The sequence below is a fragment of the Sinocyclocheilus rhinocerous genome, unplaced genomic scaffold, assembly GCF_001515625.1.
Source record: "Sinocyclocheilus rhinocerous isolate Xijiao unplaced genomic scaffold, SAMN03320098_v1.1 scaffold24, whole genome shotgun sequence".
Classification (NCBI taxonomy): domain Eukaryota; kingdom Metazoa; phylum Chordata; class Actinopteri; order Cypriniformes; family Cyprinidae; genus Sinocyclocheilus; species Sinocyclocheilus rhinocerous.
In genome coordinates, this window is record NW_015647124.1 from 107,448 (window position 1) to 129,473 (window position 22,026).

The window sequence follows — 22,026 nt, forward strand, 5'->3', positions numbered from 1 at the left end:
GTGTGTACTGTGTATATTTATTATGTTTATATAAATACACACACACATGCATGTATACCTTTAAGAAAATTTTTACATTTGTATATTAAATATATTTATATATAAAATAAATATAAATATATGCATGTAAATAAATGTAAATATTTTCAAAATATATACTGTATGTGTGTGTATTTATATGTACATAATAAATATAAACAGTACACACACATATTACATAAACAAAAACTTTTTTGGATGCGATTAATCGCGATTAATCACTTGACAGCACTAGTATGTTTATATGCACCAGTATAACAGTGCATAGTAATGAGCAGTAGTATTAATTTGCATACATTTTTGCTAGAAGTTGTGATGCCACATGAGGACGTGAACACATAGGTGTGATGATGCAAAGAAATAGTTGAATTTGAACAGGTTTTTTTTTTTTATTACATTTTGTCCATTGCAAATTTGTGTAAAGGCATATTTTCATTGGTATGTCAACTGGGCCAGATACATGGCCTGCATATAAGATTGAAATAGTTTCAGATTGACTGTCACAGTATAAATCATTCGACATCTTCTGTGCTTGTTTCCTGACTGATCTTAATTCAGTTACGAACAACATCCTCATTGTACTGCAGGTTTATCGAAGTTCTTCTACAACGGCGACATTCTTCGCAAAGACGCCATCACTGCCAGCATTCTCAAAGTCCAGAAGATCCTTCAGTGGTTTGAGGGCCAGAGTCGGTTCAACTTTTATGCAAGCTCTCTGCTCTTCGTCTACGAGGGCATCTGTGCGCCCAGTCTTGTCTCTCAGAGCCTTCGGGATAGCCAGATCGCACCCGAGGCCTGTGAGCAGAACAACAACATCAATCAGAGCATGATGCAAAGAAATAGTTGAATTTGAACAGGTTTTTTTTTATTTTTTTTTATTACATTTTGTCCATTGCAAATTTGTGTAAAGGCATATTTTCATTGGTATGCCAACTGGGCCAGATACATGGCCTGCATATAAGATTGAAATAGTTTCAGATTGACTGTCACAGTATAAATCATTCGACATCTTCTGTGCTTGTTTCCTGACTGATCTTAATTCAGTTACGAACAACATCCTCATTGTACTGCAGGTTTATCGAAGTTCTTCTACAACGGCGACATTCTTCGCAAAGACGCCATCACTGCCAGCATTCTCAAAGTCCAGAAGATCCTTCAGTGGTTTGAGGGCCAGAGTCGGTTCAACTTTTATGCAAGCTCTCTGCTCTTCGTCTACGAGGGCATCTGTGCGCCCAGTCTTGTCTCTCAGAGCCTTCGGGATAGCCAGATCGCACCCGAGGCCTGTGAGCAGAACAACAACATCAATCAGAGCCTCTCTACGATATACTCCCTGCACAAGAAAAGCTGCGTCCGGAGCCACTACCAAGCCAAACAGGACAACGGCGTTTGGAGCTGCTCACAGCAGCCCAACGGCAACCGCGGCTTGGCAAGACTGGAAGAGGACAGGAAGGAGAGCAAGAGCGAAGCGGGACAGGAAACGGTCAGTGACGTGGAGGTAAAGATGATTGACTTTGCACATGTCTTCCCTAGTGACGTCCCCGACCAGGGTTACATCTATGGCCTGAAGAACCTACTGAAGGTCCTGCATCAGATTCTGGAGGAGTGATGGAGCGGTTCTTGAAGGTATGAATTTTGTAGCGACTTTCATGTCCGCCTACCCGTCTTTCTCTAATTTGCACTACCTACACCATCAGTGAAGTAACATGTTTGTAATCCTTCGTATTAGACTTCGTATGTGCTTTAGTCTTTTAACAGCTTTATATAGTTTGTTATGATATCTTACTCAGGTAAATGAATCTATAATGCTCGTATATTTATCCAGACAAAAGAAGAAACACTCTCATCATATTATGCCTCAGATATTGCATATTAGTTCCTGTTTCCAGAGCCATTGCAGGATTTTTTTTCTTTTTATTATTTAATTTTAAAAAAAATCAATGTTATTGAAAATAGGAATTTGATGAGTGAAGATATAGGAAAATATATTTGACGTTTCTTTTGCATATGCTGCCAGTATGACCCTGCCTGTTTCAGACCTGTTGAATTGTGAATTTTATCTCAATTTTTTAAATGTGATTTGAAAAGAATTAAACCTTTGTGTGTTCATGTTCTGTGATTACTGATGCAATATGACTGAAACGACAATGAAAGTAATGAAGTTGAGATCATGTATTTTTTTCATTGTACAGCCCCCGTGGTGTGTCTACACCAAATGCCAAAGTTTCCATAAATTAAGTGAACTTAAATTGTTATTTTAATAATACAGACTTTCTTGGGAATACTAACCAATTTACTTGGGTGTCCAGGTATTTCATCAAGTTGTTTGTACACATTTATTTAGTGACTGCATAGGACATGATAGGAACAAGAATACCCTCAAAATTATAAACAAACATTTTAATCTCAGAAATGGATTTTTCTTTCGTTTTCTTATTATTATTTTAGCATATGTGATTCGTCAGTAACCATTTAACTTGTGTTTTTTGCATTTGCAGTTTACATGTTTATTAGCAGCAGAGACTGTTTTTATTATTTTTTTTAACCAAGGCCTATTCAGGGTTCCCACAGTCATAAAAAAAAAACTTGCAAATATTAGAGAATTTCAAAACTAAAAAAAAAACCATTTTACTTTTTTTTTTTTTTTTTTTTTTTTTTTTTTTTTTTTTTTTTTTTTTTTTTCCCAATTACACACTTCTTCTGATTGGCCAATCACTGCATTCTGCTGTCAAATGTTTCTGAATAATGACTGTTGTCTGGGCCGTTGTTGTATAACTGACCGTTCATTCTGTAAATCATTCTGAAATGCAACCAACTGACAAAACAAATCACAAAATAACCCCTTCAGATCGAAGACCCCTTTGCTATATGCTGGGTCGCACTGATCATCCTGTTAGGTCTTATTTTGTGACAGTGACAAGTTGACCATACATATACACATGCAGCTGTCTCTTGATATCAGTGTAAATCATTTAAAAGTTATAATACATACTTCTGTGCAGCAAAAACCAACACAGTTTCAAATACACTACACTACAAAACCCTCCTTACTTGGCATCATGGGATGTTCATGACAGTTTTCAGTAGCCTACAGTCCTAAACAAGCTGCAGCCTCACGTTAAACAATGCACTGCCGACAACACATTGATATTTAGCCCTTAACATCTGAAAGATGATGACAAAAGGTAATAGCATACAGCATCACTGGGCAGCAACAACATAAGAGATTTTCTTCATCCCATGCAAATGCAAGGCTGCTGCCCCTTTAAGAAAGCAGCTAAGATGGTGTCTCTCCAGCGAGCTGCATTCGGCGCGCTTCCTTCCTGCCTTCGCCGCTTTAAACCAGCACTGCAGATATGCGACGGCTCTGACAGATGTGCCACACACCGACTTTGTCACAAGTTGCACAAGTATTTCAAATGCACCAGCGTTATCGTTAGGAGGCTTTCGGATAAGCACGGGCTCAGAGCCGCATGCACAGGAGTGAAGTAATCACCCAGCAGCTCAGATATTATCGGCTCATTACGGTTAACGGCCAGCAAACCGAAACCGGGTGACTGCTCATAGATGAGGAACTGAGGCGGAGTCCTGCAGAATGGAAATCGGACAGCGACAGCCGTCAAAAGCAACCGGCTGCGTTTTTACTTTTTTTTTTTTTTTTATTATTATTTTTTATTTTATTTATTTATTTTTATGCTCAGAAAATTTAATTGGCTAGAAATAGCTCATTTTGAGTGCTGTCTTATAAAACATAAGCATATAAAAAAATATGTCCTTCAATATTGGCCTTTACTGAAAAAGTCAGAAAAAGCATGGAAAATCTTTTGTGTGGGAGCCCCGTCTATTGCATCCTTTTTCAAATCTCAGGCATAGCATTTTAATAAATTGGTCTTATGCTTGCATGTATAACAATCATTAATTTACATCTCAATATGTTTAGCTGAACTCATCAGGAAATAGTGTCCTTTTTTTTAATTTCACATGGATCTCTTTTGTTTGTAATTTGTGCGTTATGTTTTATTAGCTTGGTTGTGACTGATGTCAAAAGACCACAGCTAGTATAATGCGGCAAGTGTACGAAAAACAATTTCATATTCTTGTTCACATGCACCTTTAAAGTGGCACAACATGGGGACTGTTTGTACCAATAAAGATAAAAAGTGCATGAATAGCATAGCTCTGTGGAAATACGTGTCTTCGGGCAAAGTAAAAAATTGCCTTTGTGCCTATCAAATAAAAAATCGTCTTTTTGCAGCTCCTGGTGTAATAAAGGTTTTCAGTAGACCTCAAGAACTGCAGTGGTCTACTCAAGCTCTGGAATACTATAGTGCTCTCCATTATTATATGCTTTTGTTCACAAATAAATGAACTGATGTCATGTTTACATTCTACCTTTACGGTTATCTGGACAAAGACACATTGTTATATAGTCGTACATGCATAACTCAATAATTTATGTCCATTAATCATTTTAGCTTATTTATGCACTGAAATTATAAGTGGAAATACTATGTGTACATTTATTCTTTTTGTTAATTACTAAAAAATATCTGTCATTTCTTTTTCTGATTGTTTTATATAAAAAAGACAGAATTCTGCAAATGAAAACTACAACTCAAATGTTATCACAGTCAGATGGTTTCCAAATTAATAATGTATTGTAAATGTCAGCCATGGTTTCCTGGCTAGAATCAAAGCCCTGAACTGTTTTTATAATGATTTTTCATGAAAATCAAATAAACTAAAGTTGCTGTAATGGGCATTCGTCACGGAAAAGTGAACAAACTCAAAACCGATCAATGAACACTCTGGTTTAAGCAAATCTGATGCTTACTGACCTGTATAGTGTGTAGTATTTGGAGATATAATATCTGTTCAACCCTGACCTAATAATTCTCTAAACAAATTACCACTTTTGAATATAGATACATGAACTTGATAATTACTCTGTTGATATTGGGTGTATATTTGGCAAATTTTCATTAATAAAATCTACATTTAATACCAGGTTTTGTTGCTTGTGCTTATTTAATGGGATGTTCTATGCATTTAAACTTGGGAAATTCATAAGTCACACATAGTCGTAGGTTGATTTTCAACCTCTTGAAGGAATAGTTCAACCAAAAAGGAAAATTTACTCACCCCATGCCATCCAAGATGTTGAGTTTGTTGCAATATCTTCTTTAATCCACTCAACCCCAGTCCCTCAGTTAATATCTTGTGAAGCCAAAAGCTGCATGTTGTAAGAAACAAATCCAGCAAGGCGTTTTAACTTTAAACCATTGCTTTTGGGTAAAATGCCTGTCTATAATCCATAATAACGCTTCCTCCAGTGAAAAAGCCTATCCCGTTGTCATCTCGCATCAAAATCCACCAACATATTAATTTGGAACTGTTTACGTTGTTTGCTCTGTGCATATTTATCTCCTGAATCAGAAAAGACTATTTATAATGATTTTTCATGAAAATCAAATAAACTAAAGTTGTTGTAATGGGCATTCGTCACGGAAAAGTGAACAAACTCAAAACCGATCAATGAACACTCTGGTTTAAGCAAATCTGATGCTTACTGACCTGTATAGTGTGTAGTATTTGGAGATATAATGTCTGTTCAACCCTGACCTAATAGTTCTCTAAACAAATTACCACTTTTGAATATAGATACATGAACTTGATAATTACTCTGTTGATATTGGGTGTATATTTGGCAAATTTTCATTAATAAAATCTACATTTAATACCAGGTTTTGTTGCTTGTGCTTATTTAATGGGATGTTCTATGCATTTAAACTTGGGAAATTCATAAGTCACACATAGTCGTAGGTTGATTTTCAACCTCTTGAAGGAATAGTTCAACCAAAAAGGAAAATTTACTCACCCCATGCCATCCAAGATGTTGAGTTTGTTGCAATATCTTCTTTAATCCACTCAACCCCAGTCCCTCAGTTAATATCTTGTGAAGCCAAAAGCTGCATGTTGTAAGAAACAAATCCAGCAAGGCGTTTTAACTTTAAACCATTGCTTTTGGGTAAAATGCCTGTCTATAATCCATAATAACGCTTCCTCCAGTGAAAAAGCCTATCCCGTTGTCATCTCGCATCAAAATCCACCAACATATTAATTTGGAACTGTTTACGTTGTTTGCTCTGTGCATATTTATCTCCTGAATCAGAAAAGACTACTTTTTTTTTTTACTAGAGAAAACAATATTATGGATAGCAGACTCATATTTTTGTTTTGAACTTGATGATGGATTTGTTTCTTCCAAACACACAGCTTTTCACTTCACAAGACATTAATTGATGGACTGGATTCTGGATTATTGTGATGTTTTTATCAGCTGTTTGGACTCTCATTCTGACGGCACCCATTCACTGCAGAGGACCCATTGGTCAGCAAGAGATGAAATGCTAAATTTCTCCAAATCTGTTCTGATGAAGAAACAAACTCATCTACATCTCTGATGTCCTGAGGGTGAGTAAATTTTCATTTTTGGTTGAACTATTGCTTTAATATAACTGGAGACAGAAAACCACTGCACCATAGCATGTAATGTCATTATTAGTTAGTGGTGTTTGGCAAGGCAAATTTAATTTGTTATTTAAATAGAATCACTGTTCAATTAAGCCATTGTAATGTCTTGGTAATGAGCTCATCTTTATGGAGAAGGGTGACTGAAAGCGGTGAACTGGTCTAGAACTCATGATGTATCTACCATGCTGCAAGCATCAAATTGATCTGGGTGGGTGTAGGTGATGTGATGAATGCACAGACACACATACACACAGACTCATGGTTTTTTTTTAATGTCACATGTATGACAGACTAGTGCTGAACCGCTTGTCTCTTCTCGTCTGCACGTGGCCAGGTGGACCCGAGTGCCATGTAAATATTCATGAGTGGCTGATGTGAAGTTGAAAGTTATCGCACAGGGATCGAGATGTCTTTTGACACGTCATGTCATATTATGTCTTTGCAAGCCTACTACTGTACTGTGTATTTGCACTGAACTACCTCCACCTACCATTTTTAGAGCCTAATATCATTTCCTGTTTTGTTCACAACATAGTTTTAGGATATGAACAATAAAAAAAGGCTTTATTAATGCAAAACTTCATTAAAATTTAAGTGTGATGTATTTGTATTTAATTATCTGGAATGGTAATGCATTATAGGAACACTTGGATGTACTAAAATCTAAAATATCTAGGGTGGGTGTAGGTGATGTGATGAATGCACAGACACACATACACACAGACTTTTTTTTTTTAATGTCACATGTATGACAGACTAGTGCTGAACCGCTTGTCTCTTCTCGTCTGCACGTGGCCAGGTGGACCCGAGTGCCATGTAAATATTCATGAGTGGCTGATGTGAAGTTGAAAGTTATCGCACAGGGATCGAGATGTCTTTTGACACGTCATGTCATATTATGTCTTTGCAAGCCTACTACTGTACTGTGTATTTGCACTGAACTACCTCCACCTACCATTTTTAGAGCCTAATATCATTTCCTGTTTTGTTCACAACATAGTTTTAGGATATGAACAATAAAAAAAGGCTTTATTAATGCAAAACTTCATTAAAATTTAAGTGTGATGTATTTGTATTTAATTATCTGGAATGGTAATGCATTATAGGAACACTTGGATGTACTAAAATCTAAAATATCTAAAACTAATACTGAAATGTAAATAAAAACTATATAGACAAAAAAACGAATAAAAATGACAATTACGAGCGAAAACAAAAAATATAAAAAAAAAAAAAATTCTAAATATTAATGAAAACCATAATAGTATGCCAATGACATTAAAATAACACGGTTTGTAAGGGACACACACTCTTGAAACCTAATAGCCTAATTGCCATGACTGTTTATTGACAACAACTGACAATAATTTCTAGTGCAAGTAAGTTTCTGACATGAAATCTATGATGTCTTTTTTAGAATTTTCACAAACCTGTGATAAAATCTCCAACTCCAACACCGAACTCACTGTCAAGACGGCAAAGTTTTTTTCTTATTATTTATTGTTAATATTTCCCTCCATAGGGAATCTATTTACATGCGTTTAGAAATCAGCGTCTCTTGGGATTTTGGTCTCATTTTTCAGCAGGATGCTCCGAAGCAATGAATCCGGTTCGATCCGGGTATCCACGCACACTAGCGCATGCTACGAACATAACAATTCTTCCTTCTAAAGCCGACCGGTCGTAAAGGTAAAGTTTCCCCTTTTTCAGGTAAGTGTCTCTTCGTGAAAATGTTTATAATTGCATTTGCGCATAGTGGGTTTGTTAGTTTTCTTTTCGATATGTGTTTATACAATATCGTGCCCAATTCTGTTCCTGAACATTTACCTTCCTGCCTTTAAAGTTCAGCTCCAGTCCTGATCAAACACAACTGAACCAACTAATCAAGATCTTCAGGAGCTCTTAATAATTACAGACAGGTGTGTTTGATCAGGGCTGGAACTGAACTCTTCAGGTAGGTAGATGTCCGGGAAAAGTATTGGGCACCTCTGCTCTAAGGTTACTGTGTTTCAAGTAAGAATGTATATTCTGTGTTTGGAGTTGCAATTACACAACATGGTTGTCAGCAACCTCAGGTTGCAATTACACAACGCAGATGTCAACGATCTTGGTCAGTTAGTTACGTTTTACATTAAGCATTATTATTGGAAGGTTGGCATGTCATGACTTTTGCAGACTTTGTACTTTTTTTTATGCATTTGGAGTTGTGTCTTCGGTCGGATAATTGTTTACACAACGCGGTGGTCTCAGTCAGATGGTACTTTAAGATAAACCTTTCCAAGCGTGTGCCTCATCGTTCATTCGTTTGTGAAGCCATGATGCATCGACCTTCCTATAGTACTGTTTATGCATAGACTGCATAGTTTGGCCAATATTGTGACGATTGCGCAGAGTCGGCGGTCCAGGACGTGCTCGAATATCTTCACCGTGTGGCACAGCAGATAGATTGGCAGGTATTTTTGGAGCAGCCGTGACATTGCCCGTCTTCTTCCATATCAGCACCGTGATGCTGTCAGCCAAGTCCTACATGGCCTACCAGAGTTCACAATCTTATAGAAGAGCATCACAAGCATCTCTGCCTCTTGCATTCCCATAAGTTTCCACATATTGGCATGGAGATCTTCTGGTCCAGTTGCTTTGCCCATCTTCATTTTGCTGATTGCAACCATAACTTCAGCTGCCGTGATTTGCGGGACCGGACGTAGATGCGCCACTGCACTTGGTATCGGTGGATGCTGGCGTTCTTCATTGCAAATGGTATTCATCATTGCAAACACAGGCGAAGTGCTCCTTCCACTGGTGAAGGATGTCCGGCGGATTTTTCAAGAGATGCCCATTTATGTCTCTGACATGTTTGTCATGCCTGATATTTAATGCATTGATGGCAGTGCAACCCGAATGCGGTGCGTAAGCGGAAAGGACTCAAAGGACGTTATTGCCCGTCTCAATCTTGACCGACATCAGGTGGGCAAGGATGTGCTCCACAGACGTTGTGTTATCGCGGTACTTCTGGCTCACAGCCACCACCACACGGTTCCTCGTTGTTGATGTACCGTTGTAGATGAGCTTGAAACAAGTCCCCGGTTTTCTCAAATTTGCCGCCTTTCCACTTGGTCTATTGGATGCAGAGGAAGTCCACCTTTCTGCTTTTCAGGCCGTCAGCCAATTCTCTGCCTCTTTCAGTCTTCGTTTCAATGTTGGGTTTGGCTCAAAGTCATAGCCATTGGACTCACTTCTTTACCCTGTCCTATCCATGGTAAGGGAGCTCTCATCCACTTGTCGCATCGCGCTTCTCAATCTAAATTTTGGGCTGCTTGTATTGAGATGCAACATAGAATACCACCAACCGGCTTATCGCTCCATCTGATGTCGTGGTGCCTTCATTGTTCACCAAGGTCTAGGAGGAACTTGCCCAGCCGGTATCATGTGGAGGTGATGATAGGACTTTACTGGCCATCAACAGTCAATAGAGTGGTGCAGGTATGACGTCAGAACCCGGAAGACTAATTCACCACTGGTTCCTTTGAGATTCTTCTATGGGGTTTTATAATGGAGTTTTTCAATTTCTGAGTCAAATAAAACCTGTGGTAAACATAACTTGATAATACTTTGATATTTTGTTCTAAAACTGCACACACTGACATCCCAAACTGTCTTATCTAGTTACTTATTAGAAACATATGTTTTCAAAAAATAAACATAACTGCTTCGCGTTTTCGGTATGGATGTGTGCAGTTTATGTTGTAGAACAAAACGTCAAATTACCATCAAGTTATATTTACCATAGACCTTATTTTATTCATAAACTGAAATACCCCATAGGAAAATCTCGAAGGAACCAGTGGCAAATTAGTCTTCTGGATTCTGACGTCATAGCTGCACCACTCTAGTAAAATAAATAAATAAATTTAAAACATGCAAATGCTCTTGTGTAATTCAATTTATTCTTTTTTTTTTTTTCTTGTTCTCTTAATGTAAATTTGGTTATGCTTCTGTAAATCATACTTTGGTTGAATGAATTAGGTTGTGAATACATGAATTGCTGTTTGTAGTAAATATAAATTAACTTACACATTTGTTTTGTATTTTGTAAATACCTCCATTTAGAAACTATTATAACTTATTTATAAAAATGTAGTTTCCTTCTATTTTACTTAAGTAGGCATATCTTAAGTGTATTCATTAGCAATATTATGTGTACAGACCAACGTTTTTGTTTCATTCTGTATTTCTTTAGTATTAATATTATTTTTTTTTAAATCTTACTCTAATCGTGTCACGCCCATGGACTGTTTTGTCTGTTTTTTCCCCCCACGTGTTCCATGTTCCCCCCTGTGACCTAGTTTCTCCCTCATGTTGATTATGTTCATTGATGTCAGGTGTTCCTCGTTTTGTACTAGAGTATATTAGCCCTGTGTTTCCTGAGTCCTGCGTCCTGTCTTAAACGTCTTTCCCCGGTGTTCCTTGTTGTTTTGCTTATTAAAGACTGCTCGTTGCAAATGCTCCTACGTCTCCTCGTTCCTACACAGTAGGCACCCCGTGACAAATCGCAGACAGATTTTTAAATTTATTTTTTGTCATTTGTCATCCAGTACATCCAGACAAGAGTCAACAAGTTGCATGTGTTTTAAATGTTTAATTTTATTTTACAGTCGAGTAATTACAATATCTTGCATGTAGACCAAAGCAATGGTTAGAATTTTTTTTGACATTTTTTGTGCTGTTTTAGGTTTAAAATGTTTTACTGATTAAATGTTTCTAAAAATCCAATAAATAACATTTAATACATTTTAAATACAGATACTTTGGTGAAGATAGCCTTTTTAACTTTAGATAGTATTTTATATATTTTTTTAAAGTATTTTTTTTTATGCCCAGCTATAACCATAACAATTTTTTTCCCCCTGGGAGTTAACAGTTAAAATATTTGGCAGATTTTTGTACGGAAATTGACTTTCCAAAACAAAATCTACCCTGGGAAATATTTATCTGGAGTAAAAAGCATGAGCTCTCTCTCTCTCTGAAAGCAAAACCAGGACTGTAATGATCAGAAATATCATAATGTCCTCTTGGTGGAGCCAAAAACCTTCACAACGTGAATAAGCACAATATATTTCGAGGCATCCAAATGCTGTATACAGTCTTAATGAACAGTGTGGCAAGTAAATGTAGCCTCACATTCACCAGAAGAATGAATATTTCAGAAGTAGATTTGTCTCTTGGAAAACATAATGAGCAATGAAGAGAATTCATCCTTCCGTGGGGTCCTGTCCAGGCGTGAATGAGGTATGAGGAATGGGAACTCAGAGGGAGTTGTTGGAACTTCTCTTAATAATCGAGCTTCATAATTTACTCACTGTGCCCCTGGGGCTAAAAGAGTGACGTCTTACAAATACGGCTGCCAGTAAACTGACAGCTCCGATGTAATGATTCTGGGTGATTGAATTTTGGGATCCAAAACTGTGGAGCCCGTCTGGCGCATCTCTCGCAAGGGAAGGTGTGCAGGCTATTCAGACCGCACTTGAATATGGAGTGACTATGTTGCAATGACATTTCTCAAAAGCATCTCATGCTCTCCGACTCTAAGAGTAGGAAAGATGCATAATTATATTCCTTTTTATAAATTATTCATCAATGCAAACCACCAGTTTTTTTTATTATTGCTCAGAAACTTACTCTTTCAGAGCTCAAGAGACATTACTGAGTTCTCATTTGTTTCATTTACAAATATACATAAGTCCTGACATTTATGTGGATACAAGCTCAAATCATTTGCTTTTGGAAGAATTTGTTGAGAAATATTTGAGTTCAAAATGAAATCTCTTATGATTGCAGACTTTGAAATCCGAGCACAGTTTGAGACATTGTTGAGATCCCTTCTGAAACAAAAGGAGACACTTGAGACTACTGTTATTTATTTATATTTTTCCAGATGAGAATCAGAAAGGTAAACTAGAAGAGTTCATCAGAAGTCTCCAGTGAGATGTTCGACCTCATTTCGGCTTTTTCTTTCCCCTGGGCAGTGCCAGTATAAGGGTTGTTGTAAACTGAGCAACTGAATGTTCAATTGCACTTGTATTTCCGTTGTGACTAGGAGCCTTAACAGAGCCATAAATAATGCAAGCTTGCACGTTCAGAGTATTTAGATGGCCTTCAAGGCAGTAAGCACACTGCTTCCCTGGTGGTTATCAGAAAAAGCCTTGCAGGCTTCAGAGATGTTGTCTACTATGTTTAGTAAATAAAACAGACGTTTCCTGAATTTTAACTGCCAACTCTCCCAGAAGATAATGTGGAAAAGTATTCCCTCAAGATAAGCTGATAAGTAAAGTTTGGACATAGTGTTCAAAGTCACTATGCATTTTTATACAATAATAATTGAGGACATTTTTAAGCGTATATTAATGATATTTCCCAAGAGAAATCTGAGGGATAATTAAGTAGGCTGTTTGGTTCAGAACCACCGCAATGACTAAAACTCTTGAGTAATGCAGAGGATGCTTATTTTGTGTTGGTGCATTGTAGCAGAAACAACAGGCTTGCCAAACGTCATGTCACCACACAAACATCCCCACAATTAAAAAAAAAAAAATTTAACTACCCATTGTTGCGGTTCTCTTTCGTTGACTGATATGTCTATACCAGTGGTCATGAATTGTGTTACTAAAGTTTGGACAGCATGCTTGAGTCATGCTTTTAGTATACACACTGGGGGAAAAAATGGTAAAAAATGGCTAAATGACCTGGTTTTATTAAAGTAAAAATATCCACATCACTGAACCAACCTGTAGACATCAAGTTATACCAACAAAACTCAATTGTATGGGTGAAATCAGGTAGAAATATCTTTTTAAGGTAACAATTGTATGGTTTCCACGGCAGCATTCATATATGTGGGCTTGCTGATAATGGCAACAAGCCTTAAGAAGTCTCAACATTCTGGGTTTTTATTATAAAGCTAATTTCCCAGAGGTAACTTAATATTGTTGAATAATTGCATGACATTTTAATAAAATTGTGTCTTAAATGTATAGTACATCTGCTAAATAAGGCAATTAAGCACTCAGTAAAGCAACTCCTACTTGAGCAAGACCCCAAAAACGGAAAACTCTGTGTCCAAATTTAGCACAGTAACCACTTATAAAACTGATTTTCCTCATTATTGAATCATATTTCTGTAGAGACCAGCACAGCATTGGCTCTGACTCCATCTGTGCTCCCCAAGGCTTTTGCTCCATGACTCAACCCTTGCCACAATCACCTCCCTCATCAAATATGGATGAGGAAAACAAGGCAGTGGTAAGTCTGCAGCTCAAAATCTCCTCACATGGTGAGTCTTTGAGAAGAAGTTTTGCCGGAGAGATATTAGACAGCAACAAACGCACTGCACAAATTGAACGTCAGTGTTTGTTTGATGTATACAGTATGTGCTTGACTTTGGAATGTGTCATTAAAATTTGCAAAATATGAACAAAAGTTCAGACATCAGTCACAAAAAATAAGATGGAGCATCAAAACAGTGTTTAAACCTTATAGCTCTTATCTGGCCAAGGGAGTAAAAAAAGGTTATCAAGGCCAAAAGTGTTAGATAAAATGCTCTTATTTAATTTGAAATTTAGTCAATCTCTTTCCAGAGGGATGCCAAACTCAAATACAAACAAACAAACCAAAAAATTGTTATGTCATGAAACTCGGCTGCAGAGTATTGATCTTAAACTCGAACTGTTGGTGAGTAAGCCCATCCAACATGGTTCTGTTCCTGGATGTAGACAAACTGCACTTCCAATACCCTTCCAAAACATCAAACTATTAGAAATGCAAGGTTGAAATGTATGCTTAATGACGTGCATGAGCCACTGAATGAGATTATTTTCATTTCTTCATTTCATTTCACAACCGACTCTTTTCTTAATTATTCTCAACATGCTGCTGATTTTTCTAAATATTCTTGTATTGAAAGCTACTGCAGTGCCAAGTATTTTTTCTATGGAGGCAATAGTTGTGGTTGCATTGGTTTTAATCTGACTGACTAAAACATATTCAGCTCTATTACAGCGCTGGACACCTCAAGCATCAAAACACACATTATATAAGCTGTGCAATGAAGTTTCCCAATCACATCAGTGGCCATTTATTTTCTGAAAGACGTAATGTTCTATTGAAATGCAGTGTTTATGACAGAGAGTGAAAACGAGAATGCAAGCATTACAATTTTTACAAATTTTTGAACTTTTTTTGATCCAAAACTGCTAACTTCATAAGTCGAGTATGGGCAAAGCCACTTAAAAGGGAAGTCAGTTCGCATTGCGGACATCTTGGAGCTATCTGTGTATGTAATAGTTGTAGAGAAATAGGCAATGAGGGAAAAAAAACTAAGGGGCCATTTACACAACACCATTTTTAGCTAAAAACGGAAATCTTTTTATACATTTTGGCAATTCATTATTTACACAACAACGGCATTTTGGGAGCCTGAAAACACAAACTTTTGAAAACAGGTTTTAAAATGCATGTTTTTCGAAACAATGCCATTATCGTCTCTGTGTAAACTATAAAAATGTGAATTTGTGAAAACAGTGACGTCATGTGCAGTCTATAGGCATGCACAAGTTTCTTTACAAAATGACATCGCCAGCTACTGGCCGGGCATGCATAATACAGCATTTTTATATGTTTCACAGATCCATGTGAACGGGGATTGTTTGGCAATGTTGTTGTCTACACAAAGCTTTTCAAAAATGCAAATGAAAACCTTTCCTGTTCTGTAGTACATCATTGTCATGTAAATGTACCCTTAATTATATTTAATACAACATTTCAATAACATATTTCAGATTAGCAGATTAGTATTTTCCAGTTTGTTCCACTTAATGCACACAATCCAAAGACATGCAGGTTAGGTGAATTGGTTGGATGTGTATGTGTGCGTGTTAGTTAGTTAATGTGTGTTTATGCTTTGTAAAGCACCTAGAGCACTGAAAGCACTATAAATAGTAAACTTTGTATTGCACATAATTGTAATGACATTTCTCATTTCTCACAAGTGCTATTCATTTCTTTACGTGTAAAAGTTTTAATTAGCAAAACTGCACATTTAAATCCTTGAAACCTACGCACATCCTGGACAGTAACTAATAAAGATAACTATAACGATAACTATATTACCATCCACACCAACACACGATAACATTGTTTATTATAAAACTTAAAAGTTGACTGGATTCTGATTGGCTGTCAATGTTTTTATCAAGTGGTTTTGTTATCGCTATAGCTGTGGTGTGAACTTGCCTATTCTCATAAAATTAGAATTGGTTATTACAACCTTATAGTTATCATCCTTGGTGTGAACAGGCCTTTGCAATAGCAGCTGCTATATTGAGAATTATTATATCTCCTACTCAACTGAGTCACCTTAATATCTTATGCATGCCAATCCAACATTTTCGTCTGTGTTCACTTAAAACATTTGCTTGAACAAGGGTTTTAATTTCCTACAAAAAAAACAAAATCCTACTTGCGTCACTAAGAGGAAGTCCAAAGCTGTTTTCCATAAATTTGACTGCAACCCACTAGTGCTTCATCATCATGGGATGCTTTTGAAAGGAGGCTGTTCACGACCGACTTGAGACAGCCAGTTGTGATCCTAAAAATGCCTGAATCTTGGTTATCACCAGTGGAATTGGGCTTCCCGAGAAGTCCATAAATAATGTGTCTTTTATTCCACCTGAAGATGACCTAGTGATGTGATGAAGAAATATATCAAAATAACATTTACTTTCACTTGTAATAATGCACCACGCTATGCCAGGTTTAAATGGCCTTCATTTCTTGGTTATCACCAGTGGAATTGGGCTTCCCGAGAAGTCCATAAATAATGTGTCTTTTATTCCACCTGAAGATGACCTAGTGATGTGATATGATGAAGAAATATATCAAAATAACATTTACTTTCACTTGTAATAATGCACCACGCTATGCCAGGTTTAAATGGCCTTCATTTTGGAAAGGAAAAGCTCTATAAGACCACTGTATTTCTCACATGTCCCTGTCTGTCTCTGTCAGCGAGGGTGACAGACCAGTCAATGACCAGGTCTTACCTCGCTGTTGAGGTGATTTTTCACCAGGAACGCTGCTAGCAATGAAGAGTTCTAATTCAGTCTGGGATTTCATAGCAACTTCAAATGCATTGAGTCCTGTCAGAGTAGCCATCCTTTTGGGACGTCCAAGCAAGCGCTATACTGTATAATACGACAGAGTGCTGTGTTCCGATTTCCCCATGGTTCGTAATGTCTGAAGCTATCCTGAGAGAGATTTCTGTGTGCACATATCTGGAAAATGTGCTGCAGTCTCTAGAAAGATTACAGAGGGGTTTAATTTGCGGATGCTTGACAAAGTCAGAGTTTGTCATAAAGTGGCACTTTATTCAAATGCCATAAATTCAATCATTGAACTTCAGTGATTGGCTCCATAGAGGGCTTGTGAATTAAATATACATTAAACAGCATGCGTTAACACAATTTTCTTAGCTGCATGGCCTCATTGTGAGTTTTTTTCATCAGTCTAATTCATTTTTTTTTTCTTTTTCATCCCAATGCATTCAGACACTCGTCTTTTCATATGCAGGAAGATTTGATTTTCTTTGAGTGGAAAAAAGAAGCGTGACATTTTCAAATAAATTGCATTTAAAATTTCCATAGATGAACTGAACGTCATTGTATGCCGATCAAGAATCAATAAGCCATTTTTATGTGTGCCACTCTCTCTTGCAATCTATTTTCATCTCAACTGCTGGAGATTGTCTGTAAAGTTCAAGGCCCGATCTTGAGTATCGCTGCTCCACAAGACAAACACTGAGAGTGACGCTCACTGCACTGCCGATTGGCCCTGTCGCCTAAAGAGGTTTTTGTTGCAATGCTAGCAGACTGAAATAAAAAACTGGATCTGAGGTATATTAAAACCAATAAATTCAGTGACCTTGCAGGTTCTACTATATGGAATCCCGGTTGGAAATCCTATTTTTATCGATGAACTTGGTGATGTGGTGAAGTTTCTGACCCGCTTTAATAATGAATGATGACTCAAACTACAAATCAGGCCCCAACAGGCTTCAGTTGGCAGCACAATTGAGACCAATTAGCGCAAACCTCAAAGGAGTTTGAAAAACTAGTGAATTTACAGCTAGTCTGCCCTGCTTTAATTCACAAGGGTGAACAGAAAATTGTGCAACAAGCATTTTAATCAATGTGCGAAATATAGCAAAGAAACATTCATGTCTAAAGTTATAAGGCTTTTACGGAGCCCCGCACATGACATGCAAGAAAAAATAAATTGTGCACACAATTTACTATTTCGTTCCCTCGATGTACTAAAATGTGCACATCACGATTACTATTTCATTCCCTCGATTTGCTAATTCGTTCTCTCGATTTATAAATCGTGCGCACAATTTACTAATTCGTTCTCTCGATTTATAAATTGTGCGCACGATTTGCTAATTCGTTCCCTCGATTTATAAATCGTGCGCACAATTTACTAATTCGTTCTCTCGTTTTATAAATCGTGTGCACAATTTACTAATTCGTTCTCTCGATTTATAAATCGTGTGCACGATTTAGCAAATCGAGGGAACGAATTAGTAAATCGTGCACACAATTTTTTAAATCGAGGGAACGAAATAGTAAATCATGCACACGATTTAGCCTACTATTTTTTTCCTTCATGCCATGTGTGGGGCTCCGTAGGCTGAGATGGAAAAATGTGTTCTATAGATTTATTACATGTCAGTATGCTAAATGATTACCTGGTTATTTATCAGTGCTTTAGAATATTCTTAGAAATTACAGTATTTGTCTGAGAGAGAACATGAAGGATTATCCTGACAGCAGAGGAACTTTGATTGACACCTACTGTAGTCCCATTACTCTTCTGTTCTTCTCGTTTTCAAACGTAGAGTAGTCCTTGGATTAACAATGAATAAAACAACAGGATCCTCATCAATTACCACAGTAGGGCTTTCCTCTTCCATCATGGGCCTGTAATGATACATTACACAACTAAACCAGCAAATCACCTTATCATCTGTTTTCTGTCCATCTTTGACAGATAAATCTTGCCAATTGCCAATTATTAGCTCAAGAGTCTAAAAATACTGTTGATTGACACTTTTCTCTTGAATGTTATGATTTAAGCCTGGATCCATATGCTTTGTAGCCTTCAATCTTAAGAAAAGTCTCTTGATTTAGGCCTGACTTTTCCATAGTGGTGTGTCTTTAGGTCGACTGCCCTTCACGAAACAAGGCCATGGTTTCCCGTTATTACTATTGATTCCGTGGACAATATGCGTGGTAGCTTAAGGCAAGAATGAGACGGTGTCTGCTTTGCAGGCTTCGGTGTATCAGTATCAATGTCTGAAGGTCTCATCTCCCATCCCTGAGGACAAGATGATGAAACTGAATTTGACAGTCTCTCAAAGCTTTCCACCGGGTGGTTGTGTTATAAAATCTAAGTTGTGTGCGAAGAATGCGCTACGCAGGTGTTCTCATATAAAAGATGCAAAAGTAAGACTTTGGGCTCTGTTCCGAAACTCAATGAGTTTGCTGTCTACTGCCTACATCTTAAATGAAATAGAGCCTGATAAGCAGTGTTGGGAAGGTTACTTTGGAAATGTAATAGATTACAGATTACAAGTTACCCTATTTAAAATGTAATAGTAGTGTAACTTTTTCAGCTGTTTTTGAAACCAAATCTTTGCAAAACTACAGGAAACACTGCATCTAACAATGGTTTGGAAAAAAAAATAGTTAATTAAAAAATAATAATAAATAAAAGCATATACAACGTAACGCCGTTACATGTAACTAGTTACTCCCCAACACTGCTGATAAGTGACACTCTACAGGCATCAGACAAATTCAGCAGACTCAGCTCACAGCTGTGGGGTTTGCATGTTGCAATAATCAAATACATTCTAATGAGCAAGAAATACACAACACAAAATATTAGGTAAAACAGTTAATTTTTAAAAGAATAGACTGGGTAGGGCAAACAAAATAATCTGGCATAAAGGTGAATGAATGAATGAATAAATAAATACATACATAATTGTTCCCCATTTCTCAAAAAAAGAAAAAAAAGGGGGGTTCCAGTGAGACACAATGGAGGTAAATGGGGCCAATCAGTGATTGTTAAAAATATAGTAAAAAAACAACAACAACAAAACAAAAAAAAATCAAAATGCATGTTAACATTAATTTAGTTTGAGAAAATTTCTTACTAACCAATTTCTTTTTAGTTATGTTTATTTATTTTAAAACCTATTTTATTATTTTATATCCTATTTTAATTTTATTGCCATGACAATGCAATACTATAAACCCTAAAACTGTAAAAAGTTATGATTTAAACAGCTATCAAATAAGTTTAACAAGAATTAAAGTGATTTTATACAATTTCATTCACAAATGACAAATTATTTATTTTTATTTTTTTAAATGCACAAAAATTGCCCATGTTTACTTTATACACACACACACACACACACATATAATATATATATATATATATATAATTATAACTTTTTTATTTCAGCTAAGCAACATTTCTCATTTTTTATTTAGTTTTACTCTGATGTACTAAAATAAGTAACTAAAATAATAATAATAAAAAAAATTAAAATACCCAAAATAATAAAAATGATAACAATAAAATTAAAACATTCAAAATATGAATCAAAACTAATAGTATATCAATGGTACTAACACTGACTTCCACTGAAATTGTCTTAATGTATTTTTATTTTGGTAATAAATTTTATGCAAAAAAAATGCTGTTCATTAAGCGTAACTTTTATTAAACCAAGAATATTCCTTCACCTGTTTTTATGGTTTTGTTCTTAAAAAGGCTGATAAGGCTCCAGATTAGGACTATGTCCTGGAACTTAAAGTGTTTGAATTGCAACTGTGGCATTTCTAAGACTGTGGTGAAGCCCCATTTACTCTGGTATAAGATCAGTTGTACCTTTTCCTCACTGTACTTTGTAGCCAGGGTCACCTATGGTTCGCATTTTGTGTTCTGCCCAAAGCGTACACCCACTACAAATGTGCAAATGAATCACAGCTCTGCTGTACGCCGCTGGAAATATAACCATTTCATTATGAGCAGGCTGTTTGAGCATCGCACAAAGAAAAAGAAAAGTATCATCTGCATCATGTGTGCGATGGCAGTTGGCCCTACAGCTGTCACAGGCACAATAGATAGGCGTGATGAACAGCGTTACATTCTAGCCACACAATCAGCGTGTGGGCTGTATTTCACCACACGCACAACACGTCAAATCACCCTGCTCATGGTGACATTTTATATATCCCCTACATTTTAACGAGACTTTCTTTCATTGTCTATGCTTCCCATTCTCCACTTTGTCTCTTTTTTTTTTCTTCACGTAGTGAATGTTTGTGAATGCTAAAGTTAATCAGGAATAAAGTACACTTTGTACGTGTCCCATTCGTTAGAACTGTTAGACAAACTATTTAACAAAAAATTAGTTTAAACTTTTTTGAAAAGTTAATACCTTAACTTGAAAGTTGACATTTTAAACAAAAATGTCTTTATAAAAATAAATAAAATAAATGTCTTTAATCCCTTAAAATTGTGATTTTGGCTTAAAAGGTCTTGACTTTGTTGCCTGTATCCAACATTTAAAATGATAATTTTATACAGTACAACCCCAAATCAGAAAGAGTTGGGATGTTTTGTAAAATGCAATGAAATCAAGAATCTGAGATTTGTTAATTCTCTTTAACTTGTATTTAATTGACAAAAATACAACAAAAAGTGTACTTTAAAAAAAACATAAATGTATTTTGTAAATATAAACAAATTTTGATTATGATCAACATAATCCAAAAAACAAACACCAAAAAAAGTTGGGACAGAGGCAAAATAAAAGTGAAAAGGTTATACAATATCTAAATGAAAAAGGAGAATCTCAGTCTTTGCAAGTAAAGCTGGATTATGGCTCATCACTTTGTGCCAAATTCCATGAGAGAAGTGTCATACAAATCGAAAATCTGATTTCTCAATGCGAAATTTAGGTCTTTCACCAACTACCACACATCATATTACAGCGTGCTAGACACAGTGAATGTGCTAGACTGACCTGCCTGCAGGCCAGATCGGTCTCCTAATGAAAATGTATGACCCATCATGAAAAGGAGAATCAGACATCGATGACCCCCAGCTGTTGAGCAGCTGGAGTCTTGCATCAAGCCTTACAGAAAAACCACATGAATTTCACATGTGCAAAAACACATGTGGCCACATATGACATTTTATTAACAAGGTTTGGGAGGATCACAATCAGATAATCAACCAGTTCGGCATTGGTGGAACTCGTTCAGATAATCAGCTCAACTAGCTCAATACATGTGTGTGTGTGTGTGTATATATATATATATATAT

At 36.5% G+C, this 22,026-nt stretch overlaps 1 protein-coding gene across 4 annotated transcripts in view; it reads left to right on the forward strand.

Annotated features, from left to right (window-relative positions):
* ipmkb (inositol polyphosphate multikinase b) overlaps positions 1 to 2,202 on the forward strand; it is a 17,026-nt gene extending 14,824 nt beyond the window's left edge. The window contains exons 6-7 of one of the 4 annotated variants that reach the window (XM_016513287.1): positions 627 to 853; positions 1,340 to 2,202. In XM_016513287.1, coding sequence (XP_016368773.1) covers positions 627 to 853; positions 1,340 to 1,645 — 533 coding nt within the window. In that variant the 3' untranslated portion in view covers positions 1,646 to 2,202. Of the gene's footprint in view, positions 1 to 597; positions 854 to 1,112 lie in introns of all 4 variants that reach the window. The other 3 variants (XM_016513289.1, XM_016513290.1, XM_016513291.1) reach the window with 3 other exon arrangements.
* The last annotated feature ends 19,824 nt before the right edge of the window (positions 2,203 to 22,026 follow it).